The following is a 19408-nucleotide window of genomic DNA, read 5'->3' on the forward strand; positions in this document are numbered from 1 at the left end:
TTTAACCTTTAACCTTTAGATGAGTTTCATTTTCCTTTAATGATTTGTTTTACTGTAAAACAGAAAAAACAATAAAAATATTAGTGCAGTTAAGCATGCCAGTACAGTAATGTTTGTACTAACATACAGTAGTAATTTATTATGAAAATTATAGCCTATATTAAAAAAAACAATCTCTTCCATTCTTTTGGAATATAATGTAAAGCCTGCAAATGAAGTGTATAAGCCCGTGACAGCTCAGCCAACTCATTCTAAGTTAGTCCAATAACTATGCAAAAATTTTTTCTTAGTTAATATTCTTTGAGAATTTAGTTTGTAATTCTGAAAGAAAATATATTGAATAGCCTGCAGTGTTTGCCTTTTTAATTATAGGATGTTTGTTTAGAATGTATTTGCATTATTTATGTTTCTATGAGCCTCGCCTGATGTTCATTTTGCTTCTCTTGAAGCTCGGTTAATGAAAATTTACCTGTAAAATGAAAATGAAATAAGAAAATAGCAAATAAACTATGATATATATAAGTAATGAATAAGAAATATAAAATATTCTAAGTTCAATAACATTGCTAAAATAGATCAGTTATATGTAAACTATAAAACAAGACTTATGTAAACCTGCTCAACAGAAAAACGTGTATAAAAACTTCAAATTCCTGAAGTTCCACTGATTCAACTGCTTGATTAGGAAGATCATTCCACACGCTGGTCACAGCTGGAAATTAACTTTTAGAGTACTGTGTATTATTATGCCTTATGGTGAGGAAGGCATAACTAAACCCTTTTACCCCCAAAGGACGTACTGGTACGTTTCACAAAAGCCATCCCTTTACCCCCATGGACGAACCGGTACGTCCTTGCAAAAAAATGCTATAAAAATTTTTTTTTTCATATTTTTGATAATTATTTTGAGAAAATTCAGGCATTTTCCAAGAGAATGAGACCAACCTGACCTCTCTATGACAAAAATTAAGGCTGTTAGAGCAATTTAAAAAAAATATACTGCAAAATGTGCTGGGAAAAAAATAACCCTCTGGGGGTTAAGGGTTGGAAATTTCCAAATAGCCTGGGGGTAAAAGGGTTAAAATTAACTGCATACCTAGTACTACATACATGATGGTACAGTCTGGAAAAATCAGAGTGCAGTAGATGATCTGAATTATGAAAAATCTTATGTAACATGCATAAAAACTAACTGAACGATGGTGCCAGAGATCAATATGCATGTCAGGAATAAGAAAAGCTATAGACCACATGTTTCTATCCAACAAATTATGATGATCGTCAGTATCTAAAGACCAGACAATCCAACATTACTCTAAACAAAGCAGCATGAATGAATTAAAACATTTCATAAGGATAGACTAATCGCTGAAAATCTCGAAAGAGAATAAAAAATTTCATAGACCACATGTTTCTATCCAACAAATTATGATAATCGTCAGCAGCTGAAGACCAGGCAGTCGAACATTACTTGAAACAAAGCAGCATGAATGAATTAAAACATTTCATAAGGATAGACTAATCGCTGAAAATCTCGAAAGAGAATAAAAAATTTCATAGACCACATGTTTCTATCCAACAAATTATGATAATCGTCAGCAGCTGAAGACCAGGCAGTCGAACATTACTTGAAACAAAGCAGCATGAATGAATTAAAACATTTCATAAGGATAGACTAATCGCTGAAAATCTCGAAAGAGAATAAAAAATTTCATAGACCACATGTTTCTATCCAACAAATTATGATAATCGTCAGCAGCTGAAGACCAGGCAGTCGAACATTACTTGAAACAAAGCAGCATGAATGAATTAAAACATTTCATAAGGATAGACTAATCGCTGAAAATCTCGAAAGAGAATAAAAAATTTCATAGACCACATGTTTCTATCCAACAAATTATGATAATCGTCAGCAGCTGAAGACCAGGCAGTCGAACATTACTTGAAACAAAGCAGCATGAATGAATTAAAACATTTCATAAGGATAGACTAATTGCTGAAAATCTCGAAAGAGAATAAGAAATTTCATAGACCACATGTTTCTATCCAACAAATTATGATGATCGTCAGTATGTAAAGACCAGACAATCGAACATTACTCTAAACAAAGCAGCTTGAATGAATTAAAACATTTCATAAGGATAGACTAATCGCTGAAAATCTCGAAAGAGAATAAGAAATTTCATAGACCACATGTTTCTATCCAACAAATTATGATGATCGTCAGTATCTAAAGACCAGACAATCGAACATTACTTGAAACAAAGCAGCATGAATGAATTAAAACATTTCATAAGGATAGACTAATCGCTGAAAATCTTGAAAGACATTCTCATTAAGCCAATTTTTTGAGTAGTTGAAGAAGAAACAGACCAAAGGGGTTTCACAAAAGTGAATTTGCAATCAAGAAGGACACCTAAAATTTCAAAGGAGTTGTAGCCTATATAGTTGAAGGAACATCATCAGTTTTGGTAGGGTTCTACTTCATGCCCCATCGAGTGCACTACATTTGTTTTAGCTAGATCTCTATTAAGGGATTCTGCAATCATAGGTCTTACATTTTTTTATTGGTTCTTATAAGAACAAATAATGGGTTATTCAACTTTACATGTTTGATAGTGAGGTTATTTATCTTGACAAGTTTGAGGAGGAGTTCATTCATGTTTACAAGAGAACTCTTTGGTTATTCATCTTTACATACAAAAAATCATGTAAAAACCTATGGTGGTTTGCTTGGTGGCCATCCTTTAAAATTTTGGTTTCTGGGAAAAGGAAGACACTTCAGTCTGTATAGTTATATCTGCTCCACCTAGCTTGATTGGATTGCTAACGTATTATTTTGAAAAGGCCTCACGACAAAATATGTGGATATCGCTCAAAGCGACTCTTGAGAGATTCAGAAAATTTACCAAGTGAATTACGTTTGTGTTGTTGGAATGGAAGAAAAATGAATCTCTACGAATTCTTTCATATTGCTAGCATTTCTGGCACTTCCATGCATATTTATCCTGTAGTACTTGGCTTAAAGTATAAATTTTATATTCAGTTCAATTCTAGAAAGGCAATGTGAACATCAGTTGAGCATAGAAATAACAAATTTTATCATGAAAATCCATTTTATCATCTACAATTTCATTTAATTAAATTTCAGGCAGCAGCACAAGTTGCAAATGGAACCCAGAATGAATCTGCTGCTCCTTCACAACCTACTAATGGTACTGATGAAATGGTAGGTGTTCTTGCATGCTAAAAGATTCTTTGTTATAATATTGATTGTAGATTTAGCACACTTACTGGTAGTTTTAGAAAGGTTTGATATTGTTATTATTGGCACCCATTGCTGTATGAGTGGTTATGATTCTTGAAAATAGGCTGTTAGGTATCGATTTGATAAAAACTCCATTATTAGAAAGCAGAATTATGTGAAATAAAATTTGAGTAATTAAATAAAAAATTAATACTAACAGAAAAGGAAAACAAATATTCCAAAATCACACCACTAATTAAAAATATCTAATTGCAAATTGTATACAGAAAAATGTCAGAACCCAGTATTTCTTAAAAATTTCTGCTCTCGGTTTTCAATGTGCAATGTTTTGCAGACACCTACCAACAGTGAGTCAACAGGTAATCAAATAGTAGGTATAGTTCGTGCCAGCAATCTCCAGGGCTTGAGTCTCCAAGAACGATTGATAGCCAGTCAGGAAGAATCATCGGCCATTGTTACCCGAATGAGAGATAGCATTGCTCGTCGTGAAGATCTTATGACCAGATATAAGGTATGGGATGTCTATATATTAGAAAGGTTGATTTAATGGTGTGGTATCATTCAAGTCTAATGGAAAATGAAATCAGTTAAGAGAATGGATAAAAATAGAATTAAAGCACGGATATTAACTCGTCAAAGGAAAGTGAAAAAGAGTAAAACCAAGAATAGTAACTCGTCAAAGGAAGACGAAAAAGAATAAAAGCAAGAATAATAATTCGTGAAAGGAAAATGAAAAAGAGTGAAACCAAGAATAGTAACTCGTCAAAGGAAAATGAAAGAGAGTAAAACTAAGAATAGTAACTCATCAAAGGAAAATGAAAAAGAGTGAAACCAAGAATAGTAACTTGTCAAAGGAAAATGTAAGAGTAAAACCAAGAATAGTAACTCATCTAAGGAAAAGGAAAAAGAGTAAAACCAAGAATAGTAACTCATCAAAGGAAAATAAAAAGAATAAAAGCAAGAATAGTAACTTGTGAAAGGAAAATGAAAAAGAGTGAAACCAAGAATAGTAACTCATTAAAGGAAAATTAAAAAGAGTAAAAGCAAGAATAGTAATTCGTCAAAGGAAAATGAAAAAGAGTAAAAGTAAGAATAGTAACTCATCAAAGGAAAATGAAAAAGAGTGAAACCAAGAATAGTAACTCATCAAAGGAAAATGATAAGAATAAAAGCAAGAATAGTAACTCGTGAAAGGAAAATGAAAAAGAGTGAAACCAAGAATAGTAACTCATCAAAGGAAAATTAAAAAGAGTAAAAGCGTGAATAGTAATTCGTCAAAGGAAAATGAAAAGGAGTAAAAGCAAGAATAGTAACTCACCAAAGGAAAATGAAAAAAATTTTAAGTAAGAATAGTAACTCATTGAAGCAAAATTAAAGAAAATTAATGAAGAGAAAAAGTAAAAGCAAAAATAACTCCACAAAGCACAATAGAGAAAAGAAATAAGAAAGAGTAAAGGCAAAACTAACTCACCGAAGCAAAATAAAGAAAATGAACGAAAAGGAGGTAAAAGCAAGAATAACTCAGAAAAGGAAAATAAAGAAAATTCATGATAGAAGTAAAAATTAGAATTAGAAAATTGATGAAAGATTAAAAGCAAGAATAGTAACTCGCTGAAGCAAAATAAAGAAAAGAAAGAGTAAAAGCAAGAATGACTCGCCAAAGCAAAATAAAGAAAATGAATGAAAAAATAGTAAAATCAAGAATAGCTCACCAAAGCAAAATAATGGAAATGAATGAAAAGAAAGAGTAAAAGCAAGAATCTCTCTCGGAAGCAAAAGAAAGAAAATTAGTTAAAAGAATGTAAAGGCAAGAATAACTCACTGAGGTTAAATAAAGTAAATTAATAAAACAGAGAAGACAATAATAGTAACTCGCAAGAATAATAACTCGGCAAAGCAAAATTAAAGTGAAAGGAGATGAGGCTGAAAAGAAGGAAAAATCATTATTTTTTTACGTATTAAGGCCGTAATCAACTGAAGAATTTGGTGAAATTAAGTCGAGTTAAGGTGACATTTACAATGCAGCAAGAAAAGGAATCTTTTAAAACTCCCCAAATACGTATAGACCTGAGTTTAGGATGAGGTTATAGGTTAAGGCCCTGTTGAGTTTACGTATTAATTTCCTGTTGGTTAGCAGGAATACAAATCCTGTTTGTCTGCAAATAAATAATATTGTATAAAATAAAAAAAACAAATTGAGGCTAACTAAGCAAGCACTACTAAAACAATTAGTTTTAATTTTGTGTGCCTTCAGGATAAGCTTGATATTTTCAAAACTAAATTGTTGACATTATATATCAGGAAAAACTACTTTCTGCATCAGGCTGGATAATCGTATGCTGACCTATTTGGAATAAGTTTGCTTTGAAACATAATGTACAGTACTGGGTATACGTCTGCTCAGATTTTCCGTAGTTAAGTTATGATTTGGTAGACTTTATAAAAAGGAATGAGTGAAGAACCCTTTTTATTCTTTCCTTCTCAGGCCACTCGAGAACGCCTTGAAAATCTGAAGAAACAGCGTGAAGATATGCGACAAGAGCAGAGACGTCTTCAAGGTACAATCAATTCAGGTGATTCGTCATATGAAGATGCTGTTCCAGGGGCTGAGAATTGGACTGATGAAGAAGTAGTATCCTCCATTCAAGAATTTCAGACTCTCTTCGAAAAGGTGGATCGCATCCAGGACATGTATGCAATAAAGGCGGAGGTAAATTTTCTTCTCTCTAATTTATAAAAGTTTTTAGCCCTATCTTTCTTTAATTTTACATTCCTTTTTTGTATGTTAGTTTCCATAGGTATGTTTTGAATATTTTTTCTATTTTGTATATAACCGTTTTTATATATCTTAGATTTCGTTCTCCTTTTGTGTCAGATACATAAATTACATCATGTCCTAAAATGTTTTAAAGGGGTAGAAAACTGTGCATTCATGGAACCAATTTCTTATTTGGCATTGTTTTGACATGTTTGTAGATTTTGCTTTTTATATATATATATAGTTAATTGGTCAACAATTTACTATGAACATCATATGGACCCCAAAATAGGTCTCAATGAATCACTGTCTAGAGATTTGAAAGCAGACGATATCAATGATTTAAATGGTTTAGATATGGTGTGGGTAGAGGAGCCATCTGTGAAAATAATAGTAGCATGGTAAAATAAATGTTATATGACATGGCAAAATATATGTTATATGAAATGACCTAAAAATCATTGACAAAATGCATAGAAGAGCTATGACACAGAATTTTAGGCAAAAAATTGAAAAAATCCTCAAAACCAGAGTTGAGAAAAGGGAATTCACATATAACTTATTGAAGGTGATGTTGATGATATGAGTGGTAATATCTCAGCTCATTTAAGGAAATCTAATGTAGAATCTATAATGAGAATTACATGATGAGATAGGCATTGATTTAATTTGATTTATATAGTTTTTATTTCATTTGTCGTAAGAAATTAGGTGTGAGGTGATTTATATATCAAATATTGAAATAATTCCAAGCTTCATACTTTGTGTTGCAGAGTATTGATCCCAATGATGAGGAAGCCAAGGCTCATATTGCCAATAAAATGGCACAGGTTGCAGAAAAACGCCGGCAGTTGATCGATGCGCTTACTAAACTTCGCCAGATTCAACGCCAGAGAGAATTAGGAGAGCAAACAGGTGAAGAGAGGAGATATTTAAGGAATTCAATTCTTTAGCATAATTATTTTTTTCATATTTTCATTCTTTATATACATACATACATATACCAAGGCACTTCCCCCAATTTTGGGGGGTAGCCGACATCAACAAAGAAACAAAAACAAAAAGGGGACCTCTACTCTCTACGTTCCTCCCAGCCTAACAAGGGACTCAACCGAGTTCAGCTGGTACTGGTAGGGTGCCACAGCCCACCCTCCCACATTATCCACCACAGATGAAGCTTCATAATGCTGAATCCCCTACTGCTGCTACCTCCGCGGTCATCTAAGGCATCGGAGGCAGCAGCAGGGCCTACCGGAACTGCGTCACAATCGCTCGCTATTCATTCCTATTTCTAGCACGCTCTCTTGCCTAAGTCACATCTATCCTCCTATCACCCAGAGCTTCCTTCACTCCATCCATCCACCCAAACCTTGGCCTTCCTCTTGTACTTCTCCCATCAACTCTTGCATTCATCACCTTCTTTAGCAGACAGCCATTTTCCATTCTCTCAACATGGCCAAACCACCTCAACACATTCATATCCACTCTAGCCGCTAACTCATTTCTTACACCAGTTCTCACCCTCACCACTTCGTTCCTAACCCTATCTACTCGAGATACACCAGCCATACTCCTTAGACACTTCATCTCAAACACATTCAATTTCTGTCTCTCCATCACTTTCATTCCCCACAACTCCGATCCATACATCACAGTTGGTACAATCACTTTCTCATATAGAACTCTCTTTACATTCATGCCCAACCCTCTATTTTGTACTACTCCCTTAACTGCCCCCAACACTTTGCAACCTTCATTCACTCTCTGACGTACATCTGCTTCCACTCCACCATTTGCTGCAACAACAGACCCCCAAGTACTTAAACTGATCCACCTCCTCAAGTAACTCTCCATTCAACATGACATTCAACCTTGCACCACCTTCCCTTCTCGTACATCTCATAACCTTACTCTTACCCACATTAACTCTCAACTTCCTTCTCTCACACACACTTCCAAATTCTGTCACTAACCGTCCAAGCTTCTCTTCTGTGTCTGCAACCAGTACAGTATCATCCGCAAACAAAAACTGATTTACCTCCCATTCATGGTCATTCTCGTCTACCAGTTTTAATCCTCGTCCAAGCAGTCGAGCATTCACCTCTCTCACCACTCCATCAACATACAAGTTAAACAACCACGGCGACATTACACATTCCTGTCTCAGCCCCACTCTCACCGGAAACCAATCACTCACTTCATTTCCTATCCTAACACATGCTTTGCTACCTTTGTAGAAACTTTTCACTGCTTGCAACAACCTTCCATCAACTCCCTATGACCTCATCACATTCCACATTGCTTCCCTATCAACTCTATCATACGCTTTCTCCAGATCCATGAACGCAACATACACCTCCTTACCTTTTGCTAAATATTTCTCGCATATCTGCCTAACTGTAAAAATCTGGTTCATACAACCCCTACCTCTTCTAAAACCACCCTGTATTTCTAAGATTATTATCTTCTGAGTGTCTTTTACACTACAGTGCTTTGTCTCACAGACTTAATAAGAGTCAGTAGCTCAATACATGCATCATCCTTGTCTAATGGTTTATAGATGGTAACGGGTTGATTTTCTATGTAGTTTGAACTGTTAGTTTTTAATGAATCCATCATACAACCATCTATCATATATAACCCAAATTGTAGTTTAGGTGGGAAGCTTTGCAGGTTTGGATAATTTTGGTTAATTTTGTAGAAAATTGAGTACCTTTGTGATAACTTACCATCTCCCAAGGTTAACCCCTTTCTGTATCTAAGAGTTCCAGATTGTTCTTATACAAATACAAGCCCTCGTATAATAATGAGAGTATGCTTTCAGCAAAACTGAATTCAACTGCTTCCACCCACTGTAATAGTAGTAGTAGTAGTAGAAGAAGAAATTGTTAGAATGATTAGGAAATACTGTTAACACGTTCAGAAGTTAGAAATTAGCCATTTGAATAATAGCTAGAAAGGATTAAACTTGAGTAATCACATTTATTTTCTTGTAGGACCTTCCTGTCAATAGTTTTGACAATGTAAATCACAAATTTTAAGTAATTTGTATTTTTCCTAACAGTACTTACCTCAAACTACTTTCTTAGGAGTATCTGGGATCTCCTCCCAACCGACCAGAGTTTTGTGTAGTTTACCCTAGTCCCGTTTTCTATGAGGGGTAACCTCAGGTGGAGTGATACACGCCCTGAGGCTAACCCCAGGTCAGAGAGCATGCTTGCTCAGGTCTCGATCTCCAGTAAGTTCTTGATAGCTTAGGTATCTATGAAGTCCAGCAAGGCACTCGGGGTAGGAAGGGCGGGCCATTACCCGAAAGTAGTTCGAGGTAAGTACTGTTAGGAAAAATACAAATTACTTAAAATTTGTGATTTGTTCCAACACGGAGTACTTACCTCGAACTACTTTCTTAGGAGACTTATACCTTAGGAGGTGGGAGTGTCCTTCAGGACCTAGAGACCGTGACGAGTATAGAAGAGGAACCTAGGTAGGAGACTAGGTTCTGCTGACCTCAAGGAAAACACGAGAAAATAGGGAAAACTACGCAAAAAACCATCTTAGTGTCTAAGTAACTCACTTCTGCAAGAATCCTAGGAGACATGTCCTTCCAATGATAGTGTATCCCATGGCAGTTTCAGGGGGCTACCCGAGTCATTTCCGGTAAGGGAATAGGGGAAGGAAGAACAAGGGGGCTCAGGAAGGAACCTGTGTCTCTTGGACTTACTACCCGCAGTTACCACTGGGGCTACACCTTTAAACCGTTTGGAGTGCGGAAATGACAGTGCCGAGCGAGAACCTGTTCAGGGACTTTCTCGAGTAGTCCTTCAAGTAGTGAGCCGTAAAGGTCGACTGGCTAGACCAAGTACCTGCCCTCAGGATTTGGCCCACTGCCATGTTTTTCTCAAACGCCAATGAAGTATTTAGACCCCTAATGTCGTGGGGTCTGGGCTTTCCTGGAAGGGGGACCCCTGCACCACTGTAGGGCCTGACGATCACTTGCCTTAGCCAGAAGGTGATAGTGTTCTTGGAGACTGGCTTCTTCACAGTCCCGAGGAAAATGAACAGACTCTTGATCTCGGGACGAAGTCTAGCTGTCCTCTCTAAATACAGTACTGCCATACTGCCCTGACAGGGCACAGCAGCAAGTCCCTCAGGACCCTTCAACTTTGGGGTCCCAAGCAGCTGGATTCTGAGTCTTGGCTACGAAGGAGGGTAAGAATCTGAAGGTAGCTTCTCGCCAGCCCTTCGAGTGTGAGATCTCGTACAACAGGCCATGAATCTCACCTACTCTTTGCTGATGCCAGAGCTAAACGAAAGACTGCCTTGAGGGTGAGCTCCTTGTCTAGAATGTCTTTTAGAGGCTCGAAGGGAGGTTCCGAAAGCATCTTCAGTACCCTAGCCACATCCCCCTGGGGCACTCTAGCGGCTTGGGGGGAACACGACTGCACGAATCTCTTGATGAGCGTCGAGATATATCCGGAGGCACCTAGGTCTAGGTCCTTCAGGAGGAAGACTTGGGATGGACGTGCCCACTTCGTCCCTGAGATAGACCAGGAAGTCTGCTACCTCGTGAATGGAGGCCCCTAACGGCCTGATGTTGTTCGAGGAGTACCCCTTAGAAAAGGTAGCCCACTATGCCTGGTACACCTTGACTGACGAACGCCTCAGGTACCCTGACATCTTTGATGCCGTCCTCGGCGTAAATCCTTCCTTCTCAGGAGACGCTCGATAACCTCCACGCGTGAAGGCGGAGGGACCGAGGGTTTTCGTGGAACCTCTGGAAGTGAGGCTGCCGGGGAAGGTCTGGTCTGTCTGGAAATGGCCCAGGTGGAAGGCCTGCCATTTCCTTTAGATCCGCGAACCACTCTCTCTCTGGCCACCAGGGCGCTACCAAAGTCACCCACAGGTTGGCCGTCCGTCTCACCCTGTGAGGACCTGTCTGAGCATCCCGAAGGGTGGGAAGTCGTTAATGTCGAGGTTACCCCAAGGGTGTTGGAAGGCTTCCTCGAACGTTGCTGCTGGATCTGGCACAGGAAAACAAAACACGGGGAGCTGTGCGTTTAGTCTTGTGGCGAAGAGGTCTATCACCGGCGAGCCTCACTTCAGGAAGAGGGTTTTGACCACTTCTGGGTGTACGGACTACTCGGGCCCTACCACTTGACCTATCCTGCTGAGGCCGTCGGCCAGGACATTCCTCTTCCCTGGAGAGAACCTGGCTGAAAAATTGATTTGTTCCACTTCTTCCCATTCCATGAACTCCATGGTGAGACTGCACCGTTCCTTCGACTTCAGTCCTCCTTGCTTTTTCACGTAGGCCACCACCGTGGCGTTGCCGCACACCGTAGCCACGGTGCTTCCCCAGGGTAGATGGACGAACTCTAGGCACGCCCTTTATACGGTCCTCATCTCCAGCACGTTTATGTGCAGGTTCGTCTCCTCGACTTCCCATTTACCTTTTGCCGTTTTGTCAAGATGGGCACCCCAGCCCTCCTTGGTTGCGTCCGTGAACAGGAGCATCTCCAGAGGGTTGGTTGCGAAGGGCATTCCCTTGAGGGTGTTCGTTCTGATGTGCCACCACTCCAGGACTTCCTTCGTCTCCGGGGACCCCGGACTATCTTGTGCGGGGAGTCCTATCAGTCTTTGCCAGTCCCTGGCTCTCCTGGGCTGGCCCGACAGGAAGGGCCAGAGTATCTGTTTCAGGTTGTCCAGTCTCCGCGGAGGGGAAGGCCCTCGCCATCCGGGAGTCTAGGACCAACCCTAGGTAGGTCATCCTGGTGGAGGGTATCAGCTGGGACTTTTCCAGGTTGATGATGATACTCAAGACGTTGCAGAACTGCAGGAGCTTCGCGCCTTGTTCCCTCAGTACTTCCTCTGAGGCTGAAAGCAACAGCCAGTCATCTAGGTACCGAATCTGGCGGATGCCCTGTTCGTGAGCCCAGTCTGAAACTGTTGCGAAGACCTCGTGAAGCCCTGAGGGCTGTCGACAGTCCGAAGCATAGGGTTTTGAACTGCAACATTTGGGTACTCCATTTTACCCTTAGGAACTTCCTGCTGGAGGGATGGACAGGGACCTGGAAGTAGACGTCTTTGAGGCCTATGGACCTCATGAAGTCCTCCTCCTTCAAGGCCGCTAGGACAGACTTCGGAGTGTCCATCTTGAAGTCGGTGTTGCGCACGAATTTGTTGAGGGCTGAAAGGTCTATGACTGGTCTCCAGACCCCTGTCGCCTTCTCCACCAGGAAGAGCCTGCTGTAGAACCCTGGACCCGGTTTCTTGACTGGTTTTACTGCCCCTTTCGCCATCATTGCCGAGCCTTCTTCCTGCAATGCTGCTACTCTCAAGGGGTCCTTGGGTGCCAACCACTCCGCCTGTTGATCTGGGATCCGAGGTGGGGGTCCGCTAGGAAGGGCAGCCTGTACCCCTCCTTTAGTACTGCTACGGTCCACGGATCCGCTCCGTGGTCCCGCCATGCTTGCCAAGATCGTATTGGCATCTTCCCACCTGAGGCGTCGGCAGGAGTAGGGGGCCTCCCCTCCTATCTCCTTTGAGAGCCGTGGCCTGAACGCCCTCTCCTGGAGCCCGAGTAGGAGGGTCTGAAGGCTAACTGTGGAGTCGAAGCTCCTCTACGGGGGGCAAGGCAAGGGAAAGATACGTGTGCCAACTTCTACATCCGACGGGCTGACGGAGCCGAAGAGGCACTGGGCAAAGGTGCGGGGGGACCTCTCCAGCGGCCACTGAGGCAGGCACTGGTTAGGCAATAGCCCTGTTCTACCCGCTACGGGGAAAACCACTTTTCCTTCGTCACGGATGGAGCCGTCAGGAACGGGGGTATCCGTCATGGGTCTACTCCCTCCCGGGGAAATCCGTGGGGTTTAAGTACCCTGCCATGTCAGCGGCCGCCTCCGATGCTTGGATGGGACTGGCCGGGACGATGGCACGGCTGGCTCCATCACGGATGGAGCTGCCGGGACGGAGGTAGCCATCATGGATGTGTCAGCGGCCACCTCCAATGCTTGGATGGGGCTGGCCGGGACGATCGAGCGGCTAGCTCCATCACGGATGGAGCCACCGGGACGGAGGTATACTGTACGTCATAGGTCTACCCCCTCCCGAGGAATCCGTGGGGTGTGAGTACCCTGGTATACCAGCGGTTGACCACGAAGCCTGAATGGAGCTGTCGTGGTACCAGGTATGGATGCCATGCTGCTGGGTCGAGCCAGCGGCTGCCTCCGCTGGACGGATGGAGCTATTGCGGAGATCCATGGAGCCGCGGGCTTCCCCGTGCTGGCTGGTTGGTTCCTTCGTTCAGGGCGGGCCATCGAAGAACCGGAGGCCGGGACAAGGCTGCCAGTCCGAAGGAGAGACTCTCTCCGCTGGGCGGGAGAAGTCGGAACCTTCGCGGGCTTATGCTTGTCGACCGAGACCTGGTGCGATGACTTCCGTTGATGATCGGGTCTGCTGGAGGAGACGTACCGCGAGGATAGCGAAGGAGCTCTAGGGAGCCAGCCAGTGAGGGCCTCTGCTGCACGAGGGTATCTACCCACCTGCTGAGGCCCGAGAGCCAGTCCTCATCCATCGCGGGCTTCAGTTCGTCTAGCCTGTGGTGCCGTCTGATGAGGGCTAGTACTTTTCTGTATGGTGGGTCTCGTCCGCTGAGCCTTCCGTCGGATGCCCTTCTGCCTGAGAAGGAGTACCTACGACGGGGGGCCCCGCTTAGGGTGAAGGCATCCTTTGTCGTGGTACGACTTCGGCGGTTCTGGATGGAGGACGGGCATCGCCGCTGGGACGGAGGCTTCCGTCCTGGACTTGTCTCTCCCCATGGAGGACCAAGTTGGTGCTGGCTTCCTCGTGGCTGCTGGTTGTATTTCACGTTCTGGCCGGCCTGTCGAAGTCTTGGAGGCTGGGACACGGCTGCCAGACCGAAGGGGCGACTCTCCGCTGGGCGGAAGGAGTCGGAACCTTCGCGGACTTATGCCGGTCTGCCAGAGCCTGCTGTAGGGAGCGTACTTCGGAGCAGGAGAACGAGCCCTTGGGAGCCAGCCAGAGGTACCTGGAACTGCTGAAGCTCCCAGGAGGTGTCTGCGTGGGATGGTGACACGCACCCATTCCTCCCTAGGGGGACGACGACTTCTGTGCCTCCTTCTGGGAGATCCTCCGACAGGCGTGCTGACACATGTGACGGGGGTACTCCAACGAAGGACCTCGCACGTGGGGGAGTCCTGGACCGACGCTCTCGCGGGGGTTTCCGTCGAAGGACGGACATCGCCGTCGGGACGGGAGACCCCGTCCTGGGTCCAACATCTCTTCCGGAGGTTCTCGTATCTGCGAGCCTGTCCGTCGAGGAAAGCTGAGGGCTGCGCTCATGACGAGCTAGGAGGCCTTTGGAGGTCAGGACTCAGCTGCCAGACCGAAGGGGTGACACTCTCCGCTGGGCGGATGGAGCCGGAACCTTCGCGGTCTTACGCCTGTCGACTGGAACCTGCCATGATGAGTCCCTCCGTCGGGTGCCGCTGCTGCCGGAGGAGTATCTATCCGGGGAGCTCGTCCTCGGACGCCAACTTGAAGGGCCCGGCGCCGCAGCTAACTCCAGCAGCCTGTCGCGGTGAACCATCACCCACTCACTGCTCTTGGAGGAGACCCACGCAATGGGGTCCGACGGCGGGGAAAGCTCCTTCTCGGCGGCGCCCTCGGCTGCAGAAGTGACTGAAAAACACGCCAAAGAGGCTGGAGAAGAATTACGGACATTTTTCCCCCACATGGGGTCATCAGAAGAGACGTGGCCTGCTTACACCAGGACCCCGTCTCCCGTACACACTCCCGCCCCTCCCTCAGGCCCCTCACTCGCCTGGAATGACCCCACATCCCTACTATCCTGAAGATCAGACTCTTGGGGAAGGGCCGCAGGCCTCTTCCCCGCAACGGACTTACCTCGTCCCCTATTCTGGGTAGGGGAGGGTGGTAGGGAAGCTCGGTCAGACGAGACACCCGGCGAAGCAAGGGAGGAAGGGACGCTCGGCTTCTTAGGCGACCTCTTCATCGCCTACTTCTTCTTGGTGCTATACCGCACCCACTCAGACTCCTGGGGAAGAGCAATGGACCTCTTCCCCACAACTGACTTACCTCGTCCCCTACTCTGGGTAGGGGAAGGTGGCTGAGAAGCTCTATCCGACGAGGCATCGGGAGAAGTAAGCGGCGAGGAGAGGCTCGGCTTCCTATGTGACCTCTTGGATGCCTTCTTCTTCTTGGTGCCGAAGCGCACCCACTGCACCTCGTTCCAGGACTCACACTCCGGACACGAGGCTGTAGGAGAACATAAGCTGCCCCTACACGACGAACACAGAGGAGAAGGGTAGGAAAGGGTATAGAATAAACACAATGGGTCCACGTGGGGACCGCGTGAGACACAAAGGGGGTTGGGGACACAAAGGGTTGCACTGGGTAAGGAGAGAGCATCGAGATGTTATCGCGACGCGACCAGAGAACTTACTGGAGATGGAGACCTGAGCAAGCATGTTCTCTGACCCGGGGTTAGCCTCAGTGCGCGTATCACTCCACCTGAGGTTACCCCTCATAGAAAACGGGACTAGGGTAAACTACACAAAACTCTGGTCGGTTGGGAGGAGATCCCAGATACTCCTAAGAAAGTAGTTCGATGCAAGTACTCCGTGTTGGAACAAACAGATTTTCAGTGTTGACAGCATAAGAAATTGACCAAGTTATAGATTTTTAGTTTTGAATAGCTTTAACATTATTTAACTTGGAATTAGGTCTGATATGATCAGTTAGTTGTGAAGCAAATGTTATTTCTCAAAAACAAGATTATTTATTTCTTACAAACCTGATTCTTTACTTACAGTAAAGTATTTGGAGCTTCTAATCCAACCAATTACTTGACTACTCGAACCCAAACACTTCCTCAAAATTGCTTATACAATTAGTTATCCCATATAGAAATAATTAAATTGCATGATAAATATATATTATTTCTATAAAAGTATAATTCACATTAATTTCCGAATTAGCTGACTGATGAACAGTAATACAGTATGAGCACAACTATGATCTGACATTTCTACTTCCATTTTTTGTAATAGGGACTGAAGTGTTTGGGGGAAATATCTTGACCATGAACATAGGGTTTTATGTAAAATAATTATTTTGTATATAAGAAATTAGATTTTTTCTTTTCAAATTGATAACTTTGACATTTAGACTATATTAGTTATCAGCAGGAATTGTTTAACATTTGCTATTATGAAATAACTCTATGCATTTCAATTTTTTCAATTATGCTTACGCGTATTTGTAAATAAATTACATGGCGTTTATACGTAGTGTACAGACAATATTGTTTTGATCTCGTAGTAGATATCAGCCTTTTTAACTGTCTGGGTGAGTCTTATATAGTATATGATTGCCTTTTTATGCTAACAATAATCCTCCAATTTTACTGGAAGCTACTACATAGGCAATAAGATTAAAGTGAAAATCCTATAAATATATTTTGTGTAACATGTTTTATTACCACTTACAGATACTGGAGGAGCCCCTGACTCCCACCGAAACTCTTCTGTAACAGATCCTTCAAATTCAGCCGTTACTCCAGCAGAATCTGATGGCCTTCAGAGTGTTGAAAGTGAGCAACCTTCAACTAATGAAACTACAACTCCATCTGGATTGGGTCCTCAGAGAACCGTAAATGATGGGGAGAATACTGTAAGCTTGGGTTCTGCCATTGCACGGGTCAGCAGAATATCCGAAGAAGTTTCATCCAAGCAAAATGAGTTGGCAAGTCTACAAAAGCAATTTATTGATATGAAGAAACTCTTAGAATCTGCAACTAACGCTCGTAAAGAAGTAAGTTGACTGCTTAATTTTACTATTTAATAGGAACTACTGTATAAGGATTCTTTCACTTGTCTTAATCCACCAATAGAAATATTGTTAAGACAAGTTACATGCTCAGATTCTGGGTCATTACTATCAACAATGCAATTTATTTATACTGCTGAAATCATTTGGGTGCATAAATTCACTAAACTAAAACAATGTTGTCCGTTTTTTAACCCTTTTAGGGTCAGTGAACATATTTTATCTCCAGATATTTCAACTCTCTTCAATGCCATTGGGCATATTTTACTCCTAGTTAATACTGGTTTTGATCTAAAAACAATTTACATGCATGAAAATTTGTCAAAATATGTACTGCAATATATATTACATTTATTCTGCTATATGAATGAAAGACGTAAGTTCTATCTGTAATAAATTGTGTGCCAAGGTGAGTTAAGTAAAATTTTCACTAAAATGGCCTGGAGACTTGTCAATTATTTGGTTAAGGGGTTGGTGCTCAAGAGGCTGAAGTTACCTCAGATGAGAAGAAACTAAACCATAGAATATATTGCACATTCATGTTTCTATTTCATCAAACTACTTTGTGACTACAAGTTTTTGTACACATTGTAGTCATGAAAACTAACGTAGCCTTGCTTATATATATTTAAATTGCAGATGACTGATTTCATTGAAAAAATGAAATTATCTTATTGTTTGAAATATTGTACAGTACTGTATAAACAAAATCAAGTTTTGTTTTTATGTCTTGTATGCACAGTATATCTTTAAAGAATTCAAATATCCATTTCATAGCTTAAAAAAGATTCACCGTACTGGACTGTATAATCCACTCTACGTTGTTAATTGGTTTTAATTTTTTACTTAGGGACTAAAATGTTCTCCATATATGTATTGAACACAAAAAACTACTTACATCCTGCTATCATTTTATCAAAACCAAATACGTACATAAAATAAACCTGCAAGTGAAGTACTGTTCTGTATAATACAATACAGCATTTCATCATTATTTTATGATGTAGAAACTGACGTAAGGGCAGGTAAAACATCATAAAGTAGATTTTGTTTTTGTATTAGATACCAAAGTAACTTATGTATGTTGAACAATGTAAAGAGGGATATTAATGTAGAGTAACTGTTATAATAATTATGAAAACATAAGTACAGTATATATCCATTCTTTATATTGTATGTGTAGTTGCCCAAAATGTCTTTGAACGAGTCTCAGTTTCACTAATTGCAAGTTTTCAAAGACTTCGTTGTGGTAGCCCATTGAAAACGTGAAGAACTCACAATGTTTAGACTTTCAGTTTGCTCTCCACTGTCTGCATAGTTTGTCATTGAACACAACCCTACCTTTCTTTTGAGCTAGGGAATGGGGATTTTGAGGTGGTTACTCACAGGTCAATCTATTTAATTATTAGCATTCATTGCCTTGTTTTCTTGGGTCTTAGCTTATGTATGTTTGGTCTCAAATATATCATTTGACATCATAATGACCTGCGCATTACTTCTCGCATAAGTGACCACCTAAGACCCAGGGACGTTATGTATGTTGGGTCTCAAGGATATTTTGTGATTGATCAATGATCTGCCTATTAATTCTGTCACTTATAACATACATACATACATATACCAAGGCACTTCCCCCAATTTTGGGGGGTAGCCGACATCAACAAAAGAAACAAACAAAAAAGGGGACCTCTACTCTCTAAGTTCCTCCCAGCCTAATAAGGGACTCAACCGAGTTCAGCTGGTACTGCTAGGGTGCCACAGCCCACCCTCCCACATTATCCACCACAGATGAAGCTTCATAATGCTGAATCCCCTACTGCTGCTACCTCCGCGGTCATCTAAGGCATCGGAGGCACTCATAAGAAAACGTAAAGATCCAGCAATGTGGGATTAGCCAAGAAGTTTTTCACTGGTTTATTTTGCTTATGGTCAGGGTGGGCCATGTCTTGGCCAAGCTGCCTTTCATTATTCCAAAATTGGATTATTTGGTTTTGTTGAGACCTGTGATATGGTTAACGTTGTATTAATTTTTCTAGGATATAATAACTGATACTCTAAATTTTTTCCTTCCGATGTTTTGTTAGGATGAGAGACGGATGATAGCATCCCAGAAGCGTTTGGAAGAAGCTGAAGCCCTTGTTGCTGAGAGTAGAAGAGCTAAACTAGTTTTAGAGGAAGCATGCCTGACACCTGATGTAGATGGGGCAGTTGGTGGTGAAGTTGTTGGCATAACAGGCCGTCGCATTCAGTTGACCGAAAGTGAAAGACAGAATCCTATTGTGATGTCAAAATACCAGTAAGTCAATGAATACAGTAGTTGTATTTTCAGATTACAAGTGAACCATTGATGGGTGTCATACAAACAGGCCTAGAAAATTTGAGCAGCTGTCAAAGTTATCTTATATTTATTTTTATTTTTAGTATGTTTTTTGTGTTTTTTTTTCCATCCTTTCACATCCATTTAATGAAAAACATAATTATTTGCATTTGAAATATATAGTATGTATTCATTA

General features: G+C 41.9%; 1 protein-coding gene across 9 annotated transcripts in view; it reads left to right on the top strand.

Moving 5' to 3' along the window:
• The window catches only part of LOC137616710 (uncharacterized), a 198471-nt gene that overhangs the window by 70945 nt on the left and 108118 nt on the right, over window positions 1–19408 (top strand). For 7 of the 9 annotated variants that reach the window (XM_068346706.1, XM_068346705.1, XM_068346707.1 and 4 more), the window contains 6 exons: window positions 3152–3229; window positions 3603–3779; window positions 5754–5978; window positions 6800–6941; window positions 16558–16880; window positions 18980–19191. In XM_068346706.1, coding sequence (XP_068202807.1) covers window positions 3152–3229; window positions 3603–3779; window positions 5754–5978; window positions 6800–6941; window positions 16558–16880; window positions 18980–19191 — 1157 coding nt within the window. The remainder of the gene's footprint in view (window positions 1–3151; window positions 3230–3602; window positions 3780–5753; window positions 5979–6799; window positions 6942–16557; window positions 16881–18979; window positions 19192–19408) is intronic. The other 2 variants (XM_068346711.1, XM_068346710.1) reach the window with 1 other exon arrangement.

Source organism: Palaemon carinicauda, chromosome 22 (assembly GCF_036898095.1).
Source record: "Palaemon carinicauda isolate YSFRI2023 chromosome 22, ASM3689809v2, whole genome shotgun sequence".
NCBI classification, from domain to species: Eukaryota; Metazoa; Arthropoda; class Malacostraca; order Decapoda; family Palaemonidae; genus Palaemon; species Palaemon carinicauda.